Source organism: Oncorhynchus kisutch, linkage group LG4, assembly GCF_002021735.2.
Source record: "Oncorhynchus kisutch isolate 150728-3 linkage group LG4, Okis_V2, whole genome shotgun sequence".
In the NCBI taxonomy this organism is placed as follows: domain Eukaryota; kingdom Metazoa; phylum Chordata; class Actinopteri; order Salmoniformes; family Salmonidae; genus Oncorhynchus; species Oncorhynchus kisutch.
The window spans coordinates 1,748,592-1,775,721 of record NC_034177.2 but is presented as its reverse complement, the minus strand read 5'-3'; the positions used below and the strand labels follow the sequence as shown (position 1 = coordinate 1,775,721).

At 45.4% G+C, this 27,130-nt stretch overlaps 1 protein-coding gene across 1 annotated transcript in view; it reads right to left on the bottom strand.

The window, feature by feature from the left end:
- The window catches only part of atp10a (ATPase phospholipid transporting 10A), a 146,105-nt gene extending 129,007 nt beyond the window's left edge, over positions 1-17,098 (bottom strand). Inside the window, exon 1 of the mRNA XM_031822278.1 lies at positions 16,290-17,098. Coding sequence (XP_031678138.1) covers positions 16,290-16,708 — 419 coding nt within the window. The 5' untranslated portion in view covers positions 16,709-17,098. The remainder of the gene's footprint in view (positions 1-16,289) is intronic.
- Between the last annotated feature and the right edge of the window lie 10,032 nt (positions 17,099-27,130).

Sequence of the window (27,130 nt, the reverse complement as noted above, 5' to 3'; positions counted from 1 at the left end):
GGAGGCCATTGTGTTCTTGGAGACATTTAACGCTGCAGAAATGTTTTCGTACCCTTACCCAGATCTGTGCCTCGACACAATCCTGTCTCGGGTGTTCTACGGATAATTTCTTCAACCTCATGGCTTGGTTTTTGCTCTGACATGCACTGTCAACTTTGGGACCTTATATAGACAGGTGTGTGCCTTTTCATGTCCAATCAATTGAATTTTCCACAGGTGGACTACAATCAAGTTGTAGAAACATCTCAAGGATGATCAATGGTAACAGGATGCACAGAGCTCAATTTCAAGTCTCATCGCAAATGGTCTGAATACTTATGTAAATAAGGTATTTTGGTTTTATATTCTTTATACAAAAAGGTAATCGTCTTTTGCCTTCTCATTATGGGGTATTGTGTGTAGATTGATAAAGGGGAAAATATTTTTATACATTTTATAATAAGGCTGTAACATAACAAAATGTGGAAAAAGTTAAGAGGTCTGAATACTTTCTGAATGCACTGTAAATACTGTAGGTTACTAAACATTAAGAACACCTTCTCTCTCCATGACAGACTGACCAGGTGAATCCAGGTGAAAGCTATGATCCCTTATTGACGTCACTTGTTAAATCCACTTCAATCAGTGTAGATGAAGGGGAGGAGACAGATTAAAGAAGGATTTTTAATCATTGAGACAATTGAGATATGGATTGTGTATCTGTGTGCCATTCAGAGGGTGAATGGGCAAGACAAAAGATTTAAGTGTCTTTGAACGGGGTATGGTAGTAGGCGCACCGGTTTGTGTGTGTCAAGAACTGCAACGCTGCTGGGTTTTTCCACACTCAACAGTTTCCCGTGTGTATAAAGAATTGTCCACCACCCAAAGGACAACCAGCCAACTTGACAACTGTGGGAAGCATTGGAGTCAACATGGACCAGCATCCCTGTGGAACGCTTTCAACACCTTGCAGAGTCCATGCCATGACGAATTGAGGCTGTTCTGACGTCAAACAGGGGGGGCAACTCAATATTAGGAAGGTCTAAATCAAAACCTGTTGGCTTAATCTGTGTCTGGGAAACCGACAATGTTTTGATATATGATCAAGTCTAAGCCAAGTCCATGACTGGCTCCTAGCATCTCTAGTTTCCACTGGCTTTTATCAAGAACCAGGTGTCTGACAACAAAAACACTAAGCCAGGTCAGAGAGGCCACGAACCTCAGCCAGGAAGTTATGAGAGGCCACGAACCTCAGCCAGGTCAATCTGAAGTTATGAGGGAAAAAAACTATAAATACATCACAGCAGTAAGGGAAGAAACATCCCGGGAGTAAGGGAGGGGGAGAAACATCCCGGCAGTAAGGGAAGGGGAGAAACATCCCGGCAGTAAGGGAAGGGGAGAAACATCCCGGCAGTAAGGGAGGGGGAGAAACATCCCGGGAGTAAGGGAAGAGGAGAAACATCCCAGCAGTAAGGGAATGGGAGAAACATCCCGGCAGTAAGGGGAGAAACATCCCGGCAGTAAGGGAAGAGGAGAAACATCCCAGCAGTAAGGGAAGGGGAGAAACATCCCGGCAGTAAGGGAAGAGGAGAAACATCCCGGCAGTAAGGGAAGAAACATCCCGGCAGTAAGGGAGGGGGAGAAACATCCCGGCAGTAAGGGAAGGGGAGAAACATCCCGGCAGTAAGGGAAGGGGAGAAACATCCCGGCAGTAAGGGAAGAGGAGAAACATCCCGGCAGTAAGGGAAGGGGAGAAACATCCCGGCAGTAAGGGAAGGGGAGAAACATTCCGGCAGTAAGGGAAGAGGAGAAAACATCCCGGCAGTAAGGGAAGGGGAGAAAACATCCCGGCAGTAAGGGGAAGGGGAGAAACATCCCGGCAGTAAGGGGAAGGGGAGAAACATCCCGGCAGTAAGGGGAAGGGGAGAAACATCCCGGCAGTAAGGGAAGGGGAGAAACATCCCGGCAGTAAGGGGAAGGGGAGAAACATCCCGGCAGTAAGGGGAAGGGGAGAAACATCCCGGCAGTAAGGGAGAGGGGAGAAACATCCCGGCAGTAAGGGAAGGGGAGAAACATCCCGGCAGTAAGGGAAGGGGAGAAACATCCCGGCAGTAAGGGAAGGGGAGAAACATCCCGGCAGTAAGGGAGGGGGAGAAAGATCCCGGGAGTAAGGGAAGAGGAGAAACATCCCGGCAGTAAGGAAAGAGGAGAAACATCCCAGCAGTAAGGGAAGGGGAGAAACATCCCGGCAGTAAGGGAGGAGGAGAAACATCCACGGCAGTAAGGGAGGAGGAGAAACATCCCAGCAGTAAGGGGAGAAACATCCCGGCAGTAAGGGAAGGGGAGAAACATCCCGGCAGTAAGGGAAGGGGAGAAACATCCCGGCAGTAAGGGAAGAGGAGAAACATCCCGGCAGTAAGGGAAGAGGAGAAACATCCCGGCAGTAAGGGAAGGGGAGAAACATCCCGGCAGTAAAAGAAGAGGAGAAACATCCCGGCAGTAAGGGTAGAGGAGAAACATCCCGGCAGTAAGGGAAGAGGAGAAACATCCCGGCAGTAAGGGAAGAGGAGAAACATCCCGGCAGTAAGGGAAGAGGAGAAACATCCCGGCAGTAAGGGAAGAGAAGAAACATCCCGGCAGTAAGGGAGGAGGAGGAACATCCCGGCAGTAAGGGAAGGGGAGAAACATCCCGGCAGTAAGGGAAGAGGAGAAACATCCCGGCAGTAAGGGAAGAGAAATCCCGGAAGTAAGGGGAGGGGAGAAACATCCCGGCAGTAAGGGAAGAGGAGAAACATCCCGGCAGTAAGGGAAGAAACATCCCGGCAGTAAGGGAGGGGGAGAAACATCCCGGCAGTAAGGGAAGGGGAGAAACATCCCGGCAGTAAGGGAAGGGGAGAAACATCCCGGCAGTAAGGGAAGAGGAGAAACATCCCGGCAGTAAGGGAAGGGGAGAAACATCCCGGCAGTAAGGGAAGGGGAGAAACATTCCGGCAGTAAGGGAAGAGGAGAAAACATCCCGGCAGTAAGGGAAGGGGAGAAAACATCCCGGCAGTAAGGGGAAGGGGAGAAACATCCCGGCAGTAAGGGGAAGGGGAGAAACATCCCGGCAGTAAGGGGAAGGGGAGAAACATCCCGGCAGTAAGGGAAGGGGAGAAACATCCCGGCAGTAAGGGGAAGGGGAGAAACATCCCGGCAGTAAGGGGAAGGGGAGAAACATCCCGGCAGTAAGGGAGAGGGGAGAAACATCCCGGCAGTAAGGGAAGGGGAGAAACATCCCGGCAGTAAGGGAAGGGGAGAAACATCCCGGCAGTAAGGGAAGGGGAGAAACATCCCGGCAGTAAGGGAGGGGGAGAAAGATCCCGGGAGTAAGGGAAGAGGAGAAACATCCCGGCAGTAAGGAAAGAGGAGAAACATCCCGGCAGTAAGGGAGGAGGAGAAACATCCCGGCAGTAAGGGAGGAGGAGAAACATCCACGGCAGTAAGGGAGGAGGAGAAACATCCCAGCAGTAAGGGGAGAAACATCCCGGCAGTAAGGGAAGGGGAGAAACATCCCGGCAGTAAGGGAAGGGGAGAAACATCCCGGCAGTAAGGGAAGAGGAGAAACATCCCGGCAGTAAGGGAAGAGGAGAAACATCCCGGCAGTAAGGGAAGGGGAGAAACATCCCGGCAGTAAAAGAAGAGGAGAAACATCCCGGCAGTAAGGGTAGAGGAGAAACATCCCGGCAGTAAGGGAAGAGGAGAAACATCCCGGCAGTAAGGGAAGAGGAGAAACATCCCGGCAGTAAGGGAAGAGGAGAAACATCCCGGCAGTAAGGGAAGAGAAGAAACATCCCGGCAGTAAGGGAGGAGGAGGAACATCCCGGCAGTAAGGGAAGGGGAGAAACATCCCGGCAGTAAGGGAAGAGGAGAAACATCCCGGCAGTAAGGGAAGAGAAATCCCGGCAGTAAGGGGAGGGGAGAAACATCCCGGCAGTAAGGGAAGAGGAGAAACATCCCGGCAGTAAGGGAAGGGGAGAAACATCCCGGCAGTAAGGGAAGAGGAGAAACATCCCGGGAGTAAGGGAAGGGGAGAAACATCCCGGCAGTAAGGGAAGAGGAGAAACATCCCGGCAGTAAGGGAAGAGGAGAAACATCCCGGCAGTAAGTGAAGAGGAGAAACATCCCGGCAGTAAGGGGAAGGGGAGAAACATCCCGGCAGTAAGGGAAGAGGAGAAACATCCCGGCAGTAAGGTAGGGGAGAAACATCCCGGCAGTAAGGGAAGAGGAGAAACATCCCGGCAGTAAGGGAAGGGGAGAAACATCCCAGCAGTAAGGGAAGGGGAGAAACATCCCGGCAGTAAGGGAAGAGGAGAAACATCCCGGCAGTAAGGGAAGAGGAGAAACATCCCGGCAGTAAGGGAAGGGGAGAAACATCCCGGCAGTAAGGGAGGGAGAGAAACATCCCGGCAGTAAGGGAAGAGGAGAAACATCCCGGCAGTAAGGGTAGAGGAGAAACATCCCGGCAGTAAGGGGAGAAACATCCCGGCAGTAAGGGAGGGGGGGAAACATCCCGGCAGTAAGGGAGGGAGAGAAACATCCCGGCAGTAAGGGCAGAGGAGAAACATCCCGGCAGTAAGGGTAGAGGAGAAACATCCCGGCAGTAAGGGGAGAAACATCCCGGCAGTAAGGGGAGAAACATCCCGGCAGTAAGGGGAGAAACATCCCGGCAGTAAGGGAGGGGGGGAAACATCCCGGCAGTAAGGGAGGGGGGGAAACATCCCGGCAGTAAGGGAAGAGGAGAAACATCCCGGCATTAAGGGAAGAGGAGAAACATCCCGGCAGTAAGGGAAGGGGAGAGACATCCCGGCAGTAAGGGAGGGAGAGAAACATCCCGGCAGTAAGGGCAGAGGAGAAACATCCCGGCAGTAAGGGTAGAGGAGAAACATCCCGGCAGTAAGGGGAGAAACATCCCGGCAGTAAGGGAGGGGGGGAAACATCCCGGCAGTAAGGGAGGGAGAGAAACATCCCGGCAGTAAGGGCAGAGGAGAAACATCCCGGCAGTAAGGGTAGAGGAGAAACATCCCGGCAGTAAGGGGAGAAACATCCCGGCAGTAAGGGGAGAAACATCCCGGCAGTAAGGGGAGAAACATCCCGGCAGTAAGGGAGGGGGGGAAACATCCCGGCAGTAAGGGAGGGGGGGAAACATCCCGGCAGTAAGGGAAGAGGAGAAACATCCCGGCATTAAGGGAAGAGGAGAAACATCCCGGCAGTAAGGGAAGGGGAGAAACATCCCGGCAGTAAGGGAGGGAGAGAAACATCCCGGCAGTAAGGGCAGAGGAGAAACATCCCGGCAGTAAGGGTAGAGGAGAAACATCCCGGCAGTAAGGGGAGAAACATCCCGGCAGTAAGGGGAGAAACATCCCGGCAGTAAGGGAAGGGGAGAAACATCCCGGCAGTAAGGGAAGAGGAGAAACATCCCGGCAGTAAGGGAAGAGGAGAAACATCCCGGCATTAAGGGAAGAGGAGAAACATCCCGGCAGTAAGGGAAGAGGAGAAACATTCTCTGTTTGACAGGTGCACTGTCCATTCCTCCATCCTTTATATATGATCATATGTTTGATCATTCTGGACTTGTGGCTACACTGTAAAGTTAATGGAACTGAGTATTTTAACAACATACACCCACATTTTCTGACAAGCGACCACTGTCATAAATTCATAGAATGTTTTGGAATAACGTATAGTAAAGCATTTGTGAAAACTGCAACACAGAGTGAGAAAGAGTCCTTGTGTTTGGACAAGAAATAGACACTGCAGTAAATAAAACCTAATAAAAACACCTGTCTTGTCCAGGACCAGAGTCTACACAGACCAGGGCGCTATAGCCAATCAGAGATACAGTAGGCCTTTATACAAACAAGCCATTTGCCTCATGGGCCTGCCAACATTCACTTTGAACTGGACTGTGTGTTTACAGGCAGTAGGACCTGTTATCATTCACTATGAACTGGACTGTGTGTTTACAGGCAGTAGGGCCTGTTATCATTCACTATGAACTGGACTGTGTGTTTACAGGCAGTAGGGCCTGTTATCATTCACTATGAACTGGACTGTGTGTTTACAGGAAGTAGGGCCTGTCATCATTCACTTTGAACTGGACTGTGTGTCTACAGGTAGTTGCAAAAGAGCGACTTTAGATCATTAGAACACTTTGGCAAAAGACACAAAATACACCTGAATAGATTTCTGTAAATATGTTAAACACCAGGGGAGTCCTCTTACATTTGGGAACTTCACAGTCCTATTGATCAAACAACCATGAAAAGGTTGGCTCTCTCTCCCTCAGTTATACACATCAACAAGATAAACAACTAATGTTAGCCAGAGCAAGATGAGCTAAAACATTACGAGGGAACATTCACTTTTTAAGCTCAACTCAGCAAAAAAAGAAACCTCCCTTTTTCAGGACCCTGTCTTTCAAATATAATTCGCAAAAATCCAAATAACATCACAGATCTTCATTGTAAAGGGTTTCAACACTGTGTCCCATGCTTGTTCAAAGAACCACAAATAATTAATGAACATGGAACGTGGAACGGTCGTTAAGACACTAACAGCTTAAAGACGGTAGGCAATTAAGGTCACAGAAAACTTAGGACACTAAAGAGGCCTTTCTACTGACTCTGAAAAACACCAAAAGAAAGATTCCCAGGGTCCCTGCTCATCTGCGTGAACGTGCCTTAGGCATGCTGCAAGGAGGCATGAGGACTGCAGATGTGGCCAGGGCAGTAAACTGCAATGTCCGTACTGTGAGACGCCCAAGACAGCGCTACAGGGAGACAGGACGGACAGCTGATCGTCCTCGCAGTGTAACAACACCTGCACAGGATCAGTACATCCAAACATCACACCTGCAGGACAGGTACAGGAAGGCAACAACAACTGCCCGAGTTACACCAGGAATGCACAATCCCTCCATAAGTGCTCAGACTGTCCGCAATAGTCTGAGAGAGGCTGGACTGAGGGCTTGTAGGTCTGTTGCAAGGCAGGTCCTCACCAGACATCACCGGCAACAACGTGGCCTATGAGCACAAACCCACTGTCGCTGGACCAGACAGGACTGGCAAAAAGTGCTCTTTACTGACGAGTCGCGGTTTTGTCTCACCAGGGGTAATGGTCGGATTTGCGTTTATCGTCGAAGGAATGAGCATTACACCGAGGCCTGTACTCTGGAGCGGGATCGATTTGGAGGTGGAGGGTCCGTCATGGTCTGGGGCGGTGTGTCACAGCATCATCGGACTGAGCTTGTTGTCATTGCAGGCAATCTCAACTCTGTGCGTTACAGGGAAGACATCCATCTCTCTCATTGTGGTACCCTTCCTGCAGGCTCATCCTGACATGACCCTCCAGCATGACAATGCCACCAGCCATACTGCTCATTCTGTGCATGATTTCCTGCAAGACAGGAATGTCAGTGTTCTGCCATGGCCAGCGAAGAGCCCGGATCCCAATCCCATTGAGCATGTCTGGGACCTGTTGGATCGGAGGGTGAGGGCTAGAGCCATTCCTCACAGAAATGTCTGGGAACATGCAGGTGCCTTGGTGGAAGAGTGGGGTAACATCTCACAGCAAGAACTGGCAAATCTGGTGCAGTCCATGAGGAGGAGATGCACTGCAGTACTTAATGCAGCTGGTGGCCACACCAGATAGTGACTGTTACTTTTTACCCCCCTTTGTTCAGGGACACATTATTCCCTTTCTGTTAGTCACATGTCTATGGAACTTGTTCAGTTTATGTCTCAGTTGTAGAATCTTGTTATGTTCATACAAATATTTACACATGTTACGTTTGCTGATGTAACGCAGTTGACAGTGAGAGGACATTCTTTTTTTGCTGAGTTTAGTAGATGACTCAAGTGTTGAGTCATTTATGCTCTCGTGTGTCTTATTCGGCCCACGGGCTTTGTTTGACACGTGCGCTAGCCTATTAGTCGCGTTATGACTGACTTGTGATCATTTCCCTTGCTAGTTCGACTGCATTGACATTCCCAGCCATAGTTACAGTCATCTGTTTTTGTTCAAAATATTGAGTCATTGAAACTGAAACAGTGCATCCTCAATGAAGGCAGCAAACAATGTACCAGGCCAGCTGTGATTTACAACCTGACAGCAATATGTTTCAGACTACCAAGTATTGGTGAATTATATTAGTCATGCATTGCACTACATCCATCTATATTATATTAGTCATGCATTGCACTACATCCATCTATATTATATTAGTCATGCATTGCACTACATCCATCTATATTATATTAGTCATGCATTGCACTACATCCATCTATATTATATTAGTCATGCATTGAACTACATCCATCTATATTATATTAGTCATGCATTGCACTACATCCATCTATATTATATTAGTCATGCATTGCACTACATCCATCTATATTATATTAGTCATGCATTGCACTACATCCATCTATATTATATTAGTCATGCATTGAACTACATCCATCTATATTATATTAGTCATGCATTGCACTACATCCATCTATATTATATTAGTCATGCATTGCACTACATCCATCTATATTATATTAGTCATGCATTGAACTACATCCATCTATATTATATTAGTCATGCATTGCACTACATCCATCTATATTATATTAGTCATGCATTGCACTACATCCATCTATATTATATTAGTCATGCATTGAACTACATCCATCTATATTATATTAGTCATGCATTGAACTACATCCATCTATATTATATTAGTCATGCATTGCACTACATCCATCTATATTATATTAGTCATGCATTGAACTACATCCATCTATATTATATTAGTCATGCATTGCACTACATCCATCTATATTATATTAGTCATGCATTGAACTACATCCATCTATATTATATTAGTCATGCATTGCACTACATCCATCTATATTATATTAGTCATGCATTGCACTACATCCATCTATATTATATTAGTCATGCATTGAACTACATCCATCTATATTATATTAGTCATGCATTGAACTACATCCATCTATATTATATTAGTCATGCATTGCACTACATCCATCTATATTATATTAGTCATGCATTGAACTACATCCATCTATATTATATTAGTCATGCATTGCACTACATCCATCTATATTATATTAGTCATGCATTGCACTACATCCATCTATATTATATTAGTCATGCATTGCACTACATCCATCTATATTATATTAGTCATGCATTGCACTACATCCATCTATATTATATTAGTCATGCATTGCACTACATCCATCTATATTATATTAGTCATGCATTGCACTACATCCATCTATATTATATTAGTCATGCATTGCACTACATCCATCTATATTATATTAGTCATGCATTGCACTACATCCATCTATATTATATTAGTCATGCATTGAACTACATCCATCTATATTATATTAGTCATGCATTGCACTACATCCATCTATATTATATTAGTCATGCATTGCACTACATCCATCTATATTATATTAGTCATGCATTGCATTACATCCATCTATATTATATTAGTCATGCATTGCACTACATCCATCTATTCTACCAACAATGTCTCTGTGTCCTGTCATGTTGAGCCAAATAGAACCCTGAACCATAAACAGTCAAATAGAACCCTGAACCATAAACAGTCAAATAGAACCCTGAACCATAAACAGGCAAATAGAACCCTGAACCATAAACAGTCAAATAGAACCCTGAAACCATAAACAGGCAAATAGAACCCTGAACCATAAACAGGCAAATAGAACCCTGAACCATAAACAGGCAAATAGAACCCTGAACCATAAACAGGCAAATAGAACCCTGAACCATAAACAGGCAAATAGAACCCTGAACCATAAACAGGCAAATAGAACCCTGAACCATAAACAGTCAAATAGAACCCTGAACCATAAACAGGCAAATAGAACCCTGAACCATAAACAGTCAAATAGAACCCTGAACCATAAACAGTCAAATAGAACCCTGAACCATAAACAGTCAAATAGAACCCTGAACCATAAACAGGCAAATAGAACCCTGAACCATAAACAGTCAAATAGAACCCTGAACCATAAACAGGCAAATAGAACCCTGAACCATAAACAGGCAAATAGAACCCTGAACCATAAACAGTCAAATAGAACCCTGAACCATAAACAGTCAAATAGAACCCTGAACCATAAACAGGCAAATAGAACCCTGAACCATAAACAGTCAAATAGAACCCTGAACCATAAACAGGCAAATAGAACCCTGAACCATAAACAGGCAAATAGAACCCTGAACCATAAACAGTCAAATAGAACCCTGAACCATAAACAGTCAAATAGAACCCTGAACCATAAACAGGCAAATAGAACCCTGAACCATAAACAGGCAAATAGAACCCTGAACCATAAACAGGCAAATAGAACCCTGAACCATAAACAGTCAAATAGAACCCTGAACCATAAACAGTCAAATAGAACCCTGAACCATAAACAGTCAAATAGAACCCTGAACCATAAACAGTCAAATAGAACCCTGAACCATAAACAGTCAAATAGAACCCTGAACCATAAACAGGCAAATAGAACCCTGAACCATAAACAGTCAAATAGAACCCTGAACCATAAACAGGCAAATAGAACCCTGAACCATAAACAGTCAAATAGAACCCTGAACCATAAACAGGCAAATAGAACCCTGAACCATAAACAGGCAAATAGAACCCTGAACCATAAACAGGCAAATAGAACCCTGAACCATAAACAGGCAAATAGAACCCTGAACCATAAACAGGCAAATAGAACCCTGAACCATAAACAGTCAAATAGAACCCTGAACCATAAACAGTCAAATAGAACCCTGAACCATAAACAGTCAAATAGAACCCTGAACCATAAACAGGCAAATAGAACCCTGAACCATAAACAGTCAAATAGAACCCTGAACCATAAACAGGCAAATAGAACCCTGAACCATAAACAGTCAAATAGAACCCTGAACCATAAACAGTCAAATAGAACCCTGAACCATAAACAGTCAAATAGAACCCTGAACCATAAACAGGCAAATAGAACCCTGAACCATAAACAGTCAAATAGAACCCTGAACCATAAACAGGCAAATAGAACCTTGAACCATAAACAGGCAAATAGAACCCTGAACCATAAACAGGCAAATAGAACCCTGAACCATAAACAGGCAAATAGAACCCTGAACCATAAACAGGCAAATAGAACCCTGAACCATAAACAGTCAAATAGAACCCTGAACCATAAACAGTCAAATAGAACCCTGAACCATAAACAGTCAAATAGAACCCTGAACCATAAACAGTCAAATAGAACCTTGAACCATAAACAGGCAAATAGAACCCTGAACCATAAACAGGCAAATAGAACCCTGAACCATAAACAGGCAAATAGAACCCTGAACCATAAACAGTCAAATAGAACCTTGAACCATAAACAGGCAATGTGATATTTTTGACTGATATTATGATTGTCTTTTTGTTTCACCTCTGCAAAGTAGTTAAAACGCTCTCAGTTCCACTTGAAATGAGACCGGCTTAGTGTATAATGACAGTCGTTATCAGGCCTGGGTGGGTTCTGGGTGGTGCGGATTTACAGTTAAAGAACTCAATTTCTCGCAAAAAGATAAATGCTTTTTTATCCTTTTAGACTTCCAGTTATGTCATACAGGAATCAAAAGTACCATGATCCAACCACCTGCTACTGAAATCACCATCAATCTTATTTCCTTAAATATGGGCCTGTTACAAGGATTAAGCCTAGTCCTCGATTTAAAAGACTTTGAATGGAGAATTAAGAAATAGTGATAATCCAGCGCTATAGGCTTATATTATTGAAACAGTATTTTAGCAGGGAGTCCCATTGAGATCTGGGCCTGGGAGATCATCCCTAGATGATCTCCAATATCACAATAAGTGTCGCCTGGTTTAGACAGGGGAAATCTTGCACAATATTGGATGTTTTCCATTAAGACCGATATTCCTGGTCGTAGATGAACAATGTTTAACCAGGGCCCGGGAGGCCGTCCCTAAAACGATCCACAATCTCACAGTGAGAAGTTTAGAATCAAATCTTTAGTACCAAAGTAACAGGAGTCACAGAGCAAAACCCAATTATGTCCAAGGTTGAGAACAGGTCTAGCTCAAATAGAGGCCTTAAACACTGCTCCTTTTGATTCCTGTGGACCATGGCCTATACCAGCCAGACCCACAGTGATGCTTTTCATTCGGGAAATACAGGCCCTCTAGACAGCACAGGGAGTCAGGAAATACAGGCCCTCTAGACAGCACAGGGAGTCAGGAAATGCAGGCTCTCTAGACAGCACAGGGAGTCAGGAAAATAAAAATGAAGACATCCGCATATGAAACCTTTCAAGGAAATCAATGGTTGAATGACTAACTTCCCAGTGATCGTGTTGAGAGATAGATATCAGACCTAGATTGCGTCCCAAATGGCACCCTGGTCAAAAGTAGTGCCATTTGGGCTGCAACCCTACAGTCCACAGGGGTCGTAACCCTACAGTCCACAGGGGTCGTAACCTTACAGTCCACAGGGGTCGTAACCCTACAGTCCACAGGGGTCGTAACCCTACAGTCCACAGGGGTCGTAACCCTACAGTCCACAGGGGTCGTAACCCTACAGTCCACAGGGGTCGTAACCCTACAGTCCACAGGGGTCGTAACCCTACAGTCCACAGGGGTCGTAACCCTACAGTCCACAGGGGTCGTAACCCAACAGTCCACAGGGGTCAACCCTACAGTCCACAGGAGTCAACCCTACAGTCCACAGGGGTCGTAACCCTACAGTCCACAGGGGTCGTAACCCTACAGTCCACAGGGGTCGTAACCCTACAGTCCACAGGGGTCGTAACCCTACAGTCCACAGGGGTCAACCCTACAGTCCACAGGGGTCAACCCTACAGTAAAGCGTTTATTTCAAGGGTAGGTCAACAGAAAAAAGTCTGATTGGCATTACAGTAACATCATTTTGTCCCCCATGATGAAATCAGGAGGGGAATGTAGATTGATCGGTCTCCGTCTGTTCGACTTTTGTACGTTAGTCACACTCGATCTCAGATAGCGCTGGCCTGATTTTGACAAACCTTGGGTGAATGATGCTTCCCGCTATAGAGATTTTGTGAGTCACACCACAGAGGAAGAGGCGAAGCGAGAGGGATAACTGGGCCCAAAATCTGTCTTCTCCAGCAGGTGGCTCACCAAGCAGGGAGTTGTGTGAAGGTCAATAAGAGAGGATTGAATTCAGTTAACAAAAAAATGTAATAGTTTATTTGCTACATGTGGCTTATTTGATCTAATATAAAAGTTTTGCCTAGGTTGTTATGAGTGTGTTGGTAAGTAGGACAGGGAGTGGATTAGCTAGAGACTGGCAGTAGGACAGGGAGTGGATTAGCTAGAGACTGGCAGTAGGACAGGGAGTGGATTAGCTAGAGACTGGCAGTAGGACAGGGAGTGGATTAGCTAAAGAGACTGGCAGTAGGACAGGGAGTGGATTAGATAAAGAGACTGGCAGTAGGACAGGGAGTGGATTAGCTAGAGACTGGCAGTAGGACAGGGAGTGGATTAGCTAGAGACTGGCAGTAGGACAGGGAGTGGATTAGATAATGAGACTTGCAGTAGGACAGGGAGTAGATTAGCTAGAGAGACTGGCAGTAGGACAAGGAGTGGATTAGATAAAGAGACTGGCAGTAGGACAGGGAGTGGATTAGATAAAGAGACTGGCAGTAGGACAGGGAGTGGATTAGATAAAGCGACTGGCAGTAGGACAGGGAGTGGATTAGCTAGAGACTGGCAGTAGGACAGGGAGTGGATTAGCTAGAGACTGGCATTAGGACAGGGAGTGGATTAGCTAGAGACTGGCAGTAGGACAGGGAGTGGATTAGCTAAAGAGACTGGCAGTAGGACAGGGAGTGGATTAGATAAAGAGACTGGCAGTAGGACAGGGAGTGGATTAGATAATGAGACTGGCAGTAGGACAGGGAGTGGATTAGATAATGAGACTGGCATTAGGACAGGGAGTGGATTAGATAAAGAGACTGGCAGTAGGACAGGGAGTGGATTAGATAAAGAGACTGGCAGTAGGACAGGGAGTGGATTAGATAAAGAGACTGGTAGTAGGACAGGGAGTGGATTAGCTAGAGACTGGCAGTAGGACAGGGAGTGGATTAGCTAGAGACTGGCAGTAGGACAGGGAGTGGATTAGCTAGAGACTGGCAGTTGGATATGGAGTGGATTAGCTAGAGACTGGCAGTAGGACAGGGAGTGGATTTGCTAGAGACTAGCAGTAGGACAGGGAGTGGATTAGCTAGAGACTGGCAGTAGGACAGGGAGTGGATTAGATAAAGAGACTGGCAGTAGGACAGGGAGTGGATTAGCTAGAGACTGGCAGTAGGACAGGGAGTGAATTAGCTAGAGACTGGCAGTAGGACAGGGAGTGGATTAGATAAAGAGACTGGCAGTAGGACAGGGAGTGGATTAGCTAAAGAGACTGGCAGTAGGACAGGGAGTGGATTAGCTAGAGACTGGCAGTAGGACAGGGAGTGGATTAGCTAAAGAGACTGGCAGTAGGACAGGGAGTGGATTAGCTAGAGACTGGCAGTAGGACAGGGAGTGAATTAGCTAGAGACTGGCAGTAGGACAGGGAGTGGATTAGCTAAAGAGACTGGCAGTAGGACAGGGAGTGGATTAGCTAGAGACTGGCAGTAGGACAGGGAGTGAATTAGCTAGAGACTGGCAGTAGGACAGGGAGTGGATTAGCTAAAGAGACTGGCAGTAGGACAGGGAGTGTCTTACTTATTTACTGACTTTATCGTCCCCATGATGAAATGTTGTTAAAGTGTCATGTACACATTTAAATACAAAACCAAATTGACAATATTACATTCATAACAGTTAAATACCAATATAACAATTTTTTTTTTTAAGACTAGCCTGCTGGCCTTACTGAGTCGATAGGAACATTAGCCTGCTGGCCTTACTGAGTCGATAGGAACATTAGCCCGAGCTATATAGGAGGGATATCACACATGGCACAAATGATTGTCTAGTTGAGTTTTTCCTGCAGAGGGGTGCCCTATACCCGCGCCCAGAGGGGAGTAGTTCAAAGTCAGAGTACAGGGGGTGGCTTGGGTCGAAAATGATTGTGGGCTTTGGGGAGGGCCCTGACCTTAAAGATCTCATCCAGGCCTGTCTGTTTGACTCCAAATACCTTGGGGAGCAACCTGACCTTAAAGATCTCCTCCAGGCCTGTCTGTTTGACTCCAAGTACCTTGGGGCTCTTTGTGGTTGAATCTGTGTTTGAAATGCACTGTTTGACTGAGGGACCTTACAGTTAATTGTATGTGTGGGATACAGAGATGAGGTAGTCATTCAAAAATAATGTTAAACACTATTATTGAACACAGAGTCCATGCAACTTATTATGTGACTTATTCAGCACATTTTTACTCCTGAACTTATTTAGGCTTGACATAAACAAAGGGGTTGAATACTGATTGACTCAAGACATTTCAGCTTTTCGTTTTTGATTCATTTGTAAACTAAATGAAAAACATAATACCACTGTGACATTATGGAGTATTGTATAGGCCAGTGACACAACAATTGAATTGAACACTTTTTTTAAATTCAGGCTGTAACACAACATGTGGAAAAAGTCAAGGGGTATGAATACTTTCTGAAGGCGCTGTAGTTTCTACAAGTAGACAATGAAAGCACATCAAACGTATGCTGTACCCTAGACATCAAATGTTGCCATTAGACATGTCTATGTCGTGCATTGTGGACACAACAGCCATGAAACCGTCAACTCCCCTCTCCCAGCTAACACAGTGGATCTGGCCCAATTCCTCATAGGCTACTTATTGAACACGGAGCATAGGCTACTTATTGAACACAGAGCATAGGCTACTTATTGAACACAGCGCATAGGCTACTTATTGAACACAGCGCATAGGCTACTTATTGAACACAACGCATAGGCTACTTATTGAACACAGCGCATGGGCTACTTATTGAACACAGCGCATGGGCTACTTATTGAACACAGCGCATGGGCTACTTATTGAACACAGCGTATAGGCTACTTATTGAACACAGCGTATAGGCTACTTATTGAACAGCGCATAGGCTACTTATTGAACACAGCGCATAGGCTACTTATTGAACACAGCGTATAGGCTACTTATTGAACAGCGCATAGGCTACTTATTAAACACAGTTTATATAATCCGTAGGATAACTACTGTACCTGCTATAGACCAAACAATCCATGTGGTTGATTTCTTTATCGGATCTGTGTCTTCTGTAATCCTCCCAAAGGTCTTTGATGGCAGTGACAGACAAGATGAAGACCACTGGTGCCAGGGCCAGCTGTGGTTGGAAAGCATTACAAACTGGAACAAAATTCAGCAGGGCGATGAACACGAAGTATACGTTGGCAAACCTATGGAACTGCTCGAACAGATTCTTCGGCAGAAAAGAGAGAAGAGTATATTTTGTGGTTTTAATCTCATTGTCTGAATAGTGTCTATTTGGGTTGTCCTCGCCTTTGGTTCGATCATATAAAATGTTAGAATGAACAGTCCGTGTTTTGTGCTCTTTCTTGGTCTTTTTCCTCTGTTTCTTCACGTTCACCACTTCGGTTTCTCCAATCTTCTCTCGCGCCATACTTTGCCTCAAACTCTCCCAAACTTTTCCTTTTCTTTTTTTTAACGTTTTTTAAACATAGAAATGTCCTATGTAATTATGGAGCTCCATACCTTCAGAATGACATTGTATTATTCTCTGTTTTCACGCTAATCTCTTCTTTACTATCATCTACCTCGATTTCCCGTATTCAGACGAAAGCATTATAATATTAACATGTTTTCATTTGGCTGTTTAGAGATGCTTCGGAAAGCTAGAGGGCATAGTTGTGAAGAACATAACTTTTGCCGTTCAGTCGGTGAGTTGTAGAACACATGGATAGACTTTGACTTTGGGATGTCGTGGCAAAGTCCGTGGCCATGTGTTTAAAAAGCATGGGATCTGTGCAGATTGTGCGCAGAGAGAGAGAGGAGGGGACACAGGGCCGTCACTACTGACACGCTCTGACCCCCACGCTCCTCCCTCTCCCCAAAACAGCACTTTTTACATCGCCTGGGTGGAAGTGCCACGCGGCCCGACGCGGTATTATTGGAGTTCAAACTGTCCTACCTGGAAGTTAAAGTACTATCCGTCTCTGTCCAAACACAAAGTCCTCATGTTGGATGATCTATGGATGATGAGATTGTGTCAAGAGATAAACTATTTCATAATTAAACGTTTCCAACTGGGGCACAGAGTTCAGTCTAGTTTTGATTTACATTTGATTGAGTTGTCAACTAAGGTGAATAATATAATTACATCAACAAAACATTTCACCATCTCATTGGATTTAGGTTCAAAAAGAAATGCACTTATGTTGACGACTTTTTACCAAATCTAATTATTCAATGTCATTACATATATTTTTTTGGGGGGGGTTGAAATGATGTAGAAACAACATTGATTCAACCAGCTTTTGCATCGTGGGTTATATTTTTTTTAAATTTTGTTTTGTTTATTAGGCATAGATCAGGGATGGAAAACTCAAGGTAAAAAAGTAGAATACCCAGGGTGCAATTTTTAAATGTGGTTGTGCATTATCAGTATTCCTCTTATTACATCAGTCACTGATATTCACTCAAGTAGCCCATTTCAGCTATCATTTTTTAGATTAGTACATTAGTCTAGTGACCAGCTCTCTAAACCTATAGAAATTAAGGCCAAATTAGAGCCTGGGGGGCTCCCATTGATTTTTGTTGGTCCGTCTCACTTAGATATATTAAAAACTGCAAACATTTCTCTCCAAGCTATTGAGAAATGTGTAGAAATGCAAGAAATGAGCTATTGTACTATTAACCCCATGACAAAATGAGTAGAATTGCACAAAAATAACAAAACGTTTTTTTTAAATACAACCGTGGCACTATGAGTTCGGATGTGTTGTGGCCTCCAATCCTATAAAAGTTACCCATCCCTGGCCTACAGAAACCCACTCTGGGGACTTCCAAAGTAGGCAGAAGCTAAATGGTATTTGTTTCGTCATGTTGTTTTGAAATTCAGTATTTCAACCAAAATTCAAGGACCATTAAGGATTCATTTCTCAGCATTTTTTTTGTGGGGGGGAGGGGGGGGAATCATCTCCTTTGTTTTGCTTCCTGACAGTGGGTGTAGGTTTACATGGCCAATTTGAAAAGGCCACAAATAATCAAGTAAGAATTCTACACCAAATGATCTCAGGCCATTATGGAACGCCAACCGGTTGATGATCATTGTACGAGATGGCCGGTGCCAGGTGTCAACCACGGGTTACAGTGTATTGTAATTACTCTGCAATGTGAAGCCAATTGTTATTTGCAGGCCTGTCAGTTTCAAGTTTTAATGTCACTGTAACGGCAGATCTCCTCTTCGTCTGAGGAGGAGTAAGGATCGGACCAAGATGCAGCGTGGGAAGTGTTCATGATGATTTATTCAAGACAAATGAACACTCGAACAAAAACAATAACATGAAATCTACAAAAACAGAAAACACAACAAAAATTATAATAATATTTCAAAAAATATTTCAAAAATCAGTACCGTGTGGTGACAGTCTAGTTGACAGTCCTATCTGGTGCAAACACAGAGGCAGGAACAATCACCCACAAACCAACAGTGAAACCCAGGCTACCTAAGTATGATTCTCAATCAGAGACAACTAACGACACCTGCCTCTGATTGAGAACCATACTAGGCCGAAACAGAAACCAAACATAGAAAAACAAACATAGACTGCCCACCCCAACTCACGCCCTGACCATACTAAATAATGACAAAACAAAGGAAATACAGGTCAGATGGTGACAGTCACATGCACAACTACAGTGAAATTACTTTCTTGCAAACTCATAACCCAAAAATTCAATAATAATAATTATTGTTTAAAAAAATAGAGAAATAAGAATAAGAAATATGAAAAACACAGTAAATAAGTAAGTAAGCATACTATAAAGATGTAAATATTTTAAAAGTCAGTTCAGTACTGGAGTGATGGAGGTAGATATGTATAGGGAACAGGGATACTGGAGTGATGGAGGTAGATATGTATAGGGGGAAGGTGACAGGGATACTGGAGTGATGGAGGTAGATATGTATAGGGGGAAGGTGACAGGGATACTGGAGTGATGGAGGTAGATATGTATAGGAGACAGGGATACTGGAGTGATGGAGGTAGATATGTATAGGGGGAAGGTGACAGGGATACTGGAGTGATGGAGGTAGATATGTATAGGAGACAGGGATACTGGAGTGATGGAGGTAGATATGTATAGGGGGAAGGTGACAGGGATACTGGAGTGATGGAGGTAGATATGTATAGGAGACAGGGATACTGGAGTGATGGAGGTAGATATGTATAGGGGGAAGGTGACAGGGATACTGGAGTGATGGAGGTAGATATGTATAGGAGACAGGGATACTGGAGTGATGGAGGTAGATATGTATAGGGGGAAGGAGACTGTAGTGATGGAGGTAGATATGTATAGGGGTAAGGTGACTATATACAGGGTCAGTACCATATTAACAATGTACAGGGATACTGGAGTGATGGAGGTAGATATGTATAGGGGGAAGGAGACAGGGATACTGGAGTGATGGAGGTAGATATGTATAGGGGGAAGGAGACAGGGATACTGGAGTAATGGAGGTAGATATGTATAGGGGTAAGGTGACAGGGATACTGGAGTGATGGAGGTATATATGTATAGGGGGAAGGAGACAGGGATACTGGAGTGATGGAGGTAGATATGTATAGGGGGGAAGGAGACAGGGATACTGGAGTGATGGAGGTAGAGATGTATAGGGGGAAGGTGACAGGGATACTGGAGTGATGGAGGTAGATATGTATAGGGGTAAGGTGACAGGGATACTGGAGTGATGGAGGTAGATATGTATAGGGGGAAGGAGACAGGGATACTGGAGTGATGGAGGTAGATATGTATAGGGGGAAGGTGACAGGGATACTGGAGTGATGGAGGTAGATATGTATAGGGGGAAGGAGACAGGGATACTGGAGTGATGGAGGTAGATATGTATAGGGGGAAGGTGACAGGGATACTGGAGTGATGGAGGTAGATATGTATAGGGGTAAGGTGACAGGGATACTGGAGTGATGGAGGTAGATATGTATAGGGGGAAGGAGACAGGGATACTGGAGTGATGGAGGTAGATATGTATAGGGGGAAGGTGACAGGGATACTGGAGTGATGGAGGTAGATATGTATAGGGGGAAGGAGACAGGGATACTGGAGTGATGGAGGTAGATATGTATAGGGGGAAGGTGACAGGGATACTGGAGTGATGGAGGTAGATATGTATAGGGGGAAGGAGACAGGGATACTGGAGTGATGGAGGTAGATATGTATAGGGGGAAGGTGACAGGGATACTGGAGTGATGGAGGTAGATATGTATAGGGGGAAGGAGACAGGGATACTGGAGTGATGGAGGTAGATATGTATAGGGGTAAGGTGACAGGGATACTGGAGTGATGGAGGTAGATATGTATAGGGGGAAGGTGACAGGGATACTGGAGTAATGGAGGTAGGTATGTATAGGGGTAAGGTGACTATATACAGGTCAGTACCATATTAACAATGTACAGGGATACTGGAGTGATGGAGGTAGATATGTATAGGGGTAAGGTGACAGGGATACTGGAGTGATGGAGGTAGATATGTATAGGGGTAAGGTGACAGGGATACTGGAGTGATGGAGGTAGATATGTATAGGGGTAAGGTGACAGGGATACTGGAGTGATGGAGGTAGATATGTATAGGGGTAAGGTGACTATATACAGGGTCAGTACCATATTAACAATGTACAGGGATACTGGAGTGATGGAGGTAGATATGTATAGGGGGAAGGAAACTATATACAGAGTCAGTACCATATTAACATGTACAGGGATACTGGAGCAATGGAGGTAGATGACAAATCTAATCAAATCAAATTTATTTATATAGCCCTTCGTACATCAGCTGATATCTCAAAGTGCTGTACAGAAACCCAGCCTAAAACCCCAAACAGCAAGCAATGCAGGTGTAGAAGCACGGTGGCTAGGAAAAACTCCCTAGAAAGGCCAAAACCTAGGAAGAAACCTAGAGAGGAACCAGGCTATGTGGGGTGGCCAGTCCTCTTCTGGCTGTGCCGGGTGGAGATTATAACAGAACATGGCCAAGATGTTCAAATGTTCATAAATGACCAGCATGGTCATATAATAAGGCAGAACAGTTGAAACTGGAGCAGCAGCACGGTCAGGTGGACTGGGGACAGCAAGGAGTCATCATGTCAGGTAGTCCTGGGGCATTGCTTGCTGTTCGGTGTTTTAGGCTGGGTTTCTGTACAGCACTTTGAGATATCAGCTGATGTACGAAGGGCTATATAAATAAATTTGATTTGATTAGATTTGTCTTTAGCTACACGGACTGAGTAAACCTTGTGTCTTTAGCTCCACAGACTGAGTAAACCTTGTGTCTTTAGCTACACGGACTGAGTAAACCTTGTGTCTTTAGCTCCACGGACTGAGTAAACTTTGTGTCTTTAGCTCCACAGACTGAGTAAACCTTGTGTCTTTAGCTCCACGGACTGAGTAAACCTTGTTTCTTTAGCTACACGGACTGAGTAAACTTTGTGTCTTTAGCTACACGGACTGAGTAAACCTTGTGTCTTTAGCTACACGGACTGAGTAAACCTTGTGTCTTTAGCTACACGGACTAAGTAAACCTTGTGTCTTTAGCTACACGGACTAAGTAAACCTTGTGTCTTTAGCTACACGGACTGAGTAAACCTCTGTTTACCAGGGAGGGAGGCCTGGACACTGTTTACCAGGGGGGAGGCCAGGACACTGTTTACCAGGGAGGGAGGCCAGGACACTGTTTACCAGGGGGAGGCCAGGACACTGTTTACCAGGGGGAGGCCAGGACACTGTTTACCAGGGAGGGAGGCCAGGACACTGTTTACCAGGGGGGAGGCCAGGACACTGTTTACCAGGGGGGAGGCCAGGACACTGTTTACCAGGGTGGAGGCCAGGACACTGTTTACCAGGGGGGAGGCCAGGACACTGTTTACCAGGGGGGAGGCCAGGACACTGTTTACCAGGGGGAGGCTAGGACACTGTTTACCAGGGGGGAGGCCAGGACACTGTTTACCAGGGGGAGGCCTGGAAGCTCCATGTTGTATGATGTTTCTTTCTCTCTGTCTCTTTTTCTCTCCATCTCTCTCTCGCTCTCTCTGTCCCTCTCTCTCCCTCTCTCTGTCCTCTCTCTCTGTCCTCTCTCTCTGTCCCCTCTCTCTCTCTCTGTCCTCTCTCTCTGTCCTGTCTCTCTTTCCTCTCTCTGTCCTCTCTCTGTCCTCTCTCTGTCCTCTCTCTGTCCTCTCTCTCTCTCCCTCTCTCTGTCCTCTCTCTGTCCTCTCTCTCTGTCCTCTCTCTCTGTCCTCTCTCTGTCCTCTCTCTCGGTCCTCTCTCTCTGTCCTCTCTCTCTGTCCTCTCTCTGTCCTCTCTCTCTGTCCTCTCTCTCTGTCCTCTCTCTCTGTCCTCTCTCTGTCCTCTCTCTCTGTCCTCTCTCTGTCCTCTCTCTGTCCTCTCTCTCTCATGTTGCTTTATGACACTGAACTTCAATAATAACTGATCACTGTATTAGCTGTGAAACTGCCTAATAAACTGCCTTAATTTTGCTGGACCCCAGGATCTATAATAAATACAAATACAAATACAAATGGTAGGGAATAAGCTATCAAGGCCTATAACTTCCAGATAAAATACCCCGAGCGAAATTGAGGAAGTTGAATAATGATCCCATTCATTCAGATCTAACTGATAAAGAAAACCATTTACTCTTGATTAACTCCCGATAAATCATCTGATTCTCAGAAAACCATTAACTCTGGATTAACTCCCGATAATTCATCTGATTCTCCAGTCCAAAGCATGTCGGCAACCGCTTTAGATGACCTCTCATCACTGTGCCGCTAAGGCTGCTTTATTTGACATATGATATTATTATTTGATATTTTGACATCAGATCTTTTTCAGAGCTGATCTGATTGACCGAAAGATCCAAATTGGACTGCGTGGGGCCTCCCGAGTGGCGAAGCGTTGTAAGGCACTGCATCACAGTGTTGAGTGTCATTACCAATTGTGCACCACCCATAGGGCGGTGCACAATTGGCCCAGCATCGCCTGGATTAGGGGAGGGTTTGCCTGGGGGGCTTTACTTGGCTCATCAAGCTCTAGGATCTCCTTTTGGCGGTTCGGCTCCTGCAGAGGGTTCGGCTGGCTTCCAGGTTTAGCCAGCAGGTGTTAAGAAGCGCGGTTTGGCGGGTCATGTTTCGGAGGACACATGACTCGACCTTCGCCTCTCCCGAGCCCGTTGGGGAATTGCAGCGATGAGACAAGATCGTAATCAAGATTAAAAAAAAATACAAAATGAATAAATGATGAATTGGGCTGCGTGTCTAAACGCAATCAGAGTGTATGCTATGAGGGGGAAATTCCTGCAGCTGTGAGAGAGAGGGTGACATATATTACCATTCAATTTATACAGTACTTTTAGTATTGTAGTACATAGCAGTGAAGTTCATAAATGACATGGTCAAATAATAATAATCACAGGCAGAACAGTTGAAACTGGAGCAGCAGCACGGCCAGGTGGATTGGGGACATGGTCCTAGGGCTCAGGTCCTCCGGGAGAGAGAAAGAAAGAAAGAGAGAATTAGAGAGAGCATACTTAAATTCACACAGGACACCGAATAGGACAGGAGAAGTACTCCAGATATAACAGACTGACCCTAGCCCCCCGACACATAAACTACTGCAGCATAAACACTGGAGGCTGAGACAGGAGGGGTCAGGAGACACTGTGGCCCCATCCGATGACACCCCGGACAGGGCCAAACAGGAAGGATATAACCCCACCCACTTTGCCAAAGCACAGCCCCCACACCACTAGAGGGATATCTTCAACCACCAACTTACCATCCTGAGACAAGGCCGAGTATAGCCCACAAAGATCTCCGCCACAGCACAACCCAAGGGAGGACGCCAACCCAGACAGGAAGATCACATCAGTGACTCAACCCACTCAAGTGACGCACCCCTCCTAGGGACGGTATGAAAGAGCCCTAGTAAGCCAGTGACTCAGCCCCTGTAATAGGGTTAGAGGCAGAGAATCCCAGTAGAAAGAGGGGAACCGGCCAGGCAGAGACAGCAAGGGCGGTTCGTTGCTCCAGAGCCTTTCCGTTCACCTTCACACTCCTGGGCCAGACTACACTCAATCATATGACCCACTGAAGAGATGAGTCTTCAGTAAAGACTTAAAGGTTGAGACCGAGTTTGCGTCTCTCACATTGGTAGGCAGACCGTTCCATAAAAATGGAGCTCTATAGGAGAAAGCCCTGCCTCCAGCTGTTTGCTTAGAAATTCTAGGGACAATTAGGAGGCCTGCGTCTTGTCACCGTAGCGTACGTGTAGGTATGTACGGCAGGAACAAATCAGAGAGATAGGTAGGAGCAAGCCCATGTAATGCTTACTCCCAGGGGAGCCCCCAGGACTGAGAAAGCTTTCTCCCAGGGGGACCCCCAGGACTGAGAAAGTCTACTCCCAGGGTGGCCCCTGGTCAAAGACTACTCCCAGGGGGGCACCCAGGACCAGGACTGAGAAAGACTACTCCCAGGGGGCCCCCAGGACTGAGAAAGACTACTCCCAGGGGGGCCCCAGGACCAGGACTGAGAAAGACTACTCTCAGGTGGATCAGACAGAGACAGGAGGGAGGGAGACAGGGGGTTAAATACAAGTTGGGGACATCACTGGGGTCAAAATAAGGGTTGGTAACATCACCAGGGTCAAAATAAGGGTTGGTAGCATCATCAGGGTCAAAATAAGGGTTGGTAACATCACCAGGATTAAAATAAGGGTTGGTAACATCACCATGGTCAAAATAAGGGTTGGTAACATCACTGGGGTCAAAATAAGGGTTGGTAACATCACCAGGGTCAAAATAAGGGTTGGTAACATCATCAGGGTCTAAATAAGGGTTGGTAATATCACTGGGGGTTAAATAAGGGTTGGTAACATCATCAGGGTCTAAATAAGGGTTGGTAATATCACTGGGGGTTAAATAAGGGTTGGTAACATCATCCGTGTCAAAATAAGGGTTGGTAATATCACCAGGGTCAAAATAAGGGTTGGTAACATCACTGGGGTCAAAATAAGGGTTGGTAACATCACCAGGGTCAAAATAAGGGTTGGTAACATCATCAGGGTCTAAATAAGGGTTGGTAATATCACTGGGGGTTAAATTTGGGTTGGTAACATCATCAGTGTCAAAATAAGGGATGGTAACATCACTGGGGTCAAAATAAGGGTTGGTAACATCATCAGTGTCAAAATAAGGGATGGTAACATCACCAGGGTCAAAATAAGGGTTGGTAACATCATCAGTGTCAAAATAAGGGATGGTAACATCACTGGGGTCAAAATAAGGGTTGGTAATATCACTGGGGGTTAAATAAGGGTTGGTAACATCATCAGTGTCAAAATAAGGGTTGGTAATATCACCAGGGTCAAAATAAGGGTTGGTAACATCACTGGGGTCAAAATAAGGGTTGGTAACATCACCAGGGTCAAAATAAGGGTTGGTAACATACCCAGGGTCAAAATAAGGGTTGGTAGCATCATCAGGGTCAAAATAAGGGTTGGTAACATCACCAGGATTAAAATAAGGGTTGGTAACATCACCAGTGTCAAAATAAGGGTTGGTAACATCACTGGGGTCAAATAAGGGTTGGTAACATCACCAGGGTCAAAATAAGGGTTGGTAACATCACCCGGGTCAAAATAAGCATTGGTAAATAAGGGTTGGTTACATCACTGGGGGTATAAGGGTTGTAACATCACTGGGGGTATAAGGGTTGGTAACATCACTGGGGATATAAGGGTTGGTAACATCACTGGGGGTTAAATAAGGGTTGGTAACATCACTGGGGTTAAATAAGGGTGGGTAACATCACTGGGGGTATAAGGGTGGGTAACATCACTGGGGGTGTAAGGGTTGTAGCATCACCAGGGGTTAAATAAGGGTTGGTATTATCACCAGGGTCAAAATAAGGGTTGGTAACATCACTGGGGTCAAAATAAGGGTTGCTAACATCACTGAGGGTTAAATAAGGGTTGGTAACATCACTGGGGGTATAAGGGTTGTAACATCACCAGGGGTAAAATAAGGGTTGGTAACATCACTTGGGGTATAAGGGTTGTAACATCACCAGGGTCAAAATAAGGGTTGGTGACATCACTGGGGGTTAAATAAGGGTTAGTAACATCACTGGGGGTATAAGGGTTGTAGCATCACCAGGGGTTAAATAAGGGTTGGTAACATCACTGGGGGTTAAATAAGGGTGGGTAACATCACTGGGGGTGTAAGGGTTGTAGCATCACCAGTGGTTAAATAAGGGTTGGTAACATCACTGGGGGTTAAATACGGTTTGGTATCATCACTGGGGGTATAAGGGATGTAACATCACTGGGGGGTATAAGGGTTGTAACATCACCAGGGGTTAAATAAGGGTTGGTAACATCACTGGGGGTTAAATAAGGGTGGGTAACATCACTGGGGGTATAAGGGTGGGTAACATCACTGGGGGTGTAAGGGTTGTAGCATCACCAGGGGTTAAATAAGGGTTGGTAACATCACTGGGGGTTAAATACGGTTTGGTATCATGACTGGGGGTATAAGGGATGTAACATCACTGGGGGTATAAGGGCTGTAACATCACCAGGGGTTAAATAAGGGTTGGTAACATCACCAGGGTCAAAATAAGGGTTGGTAACATCACTGGGGGTATAAGGGTTGTAACATCACTGGGGGTATAAGGGTTGTAGCATCACCAGGGGTAAAATAAGGGTTGGTAACATCACTTGGGGTATAAGGGTTGTAACATCACCAGGGTCAAAATAAGGGTTGGTGACATCACTGGGGGTTAAATAAGGGTTA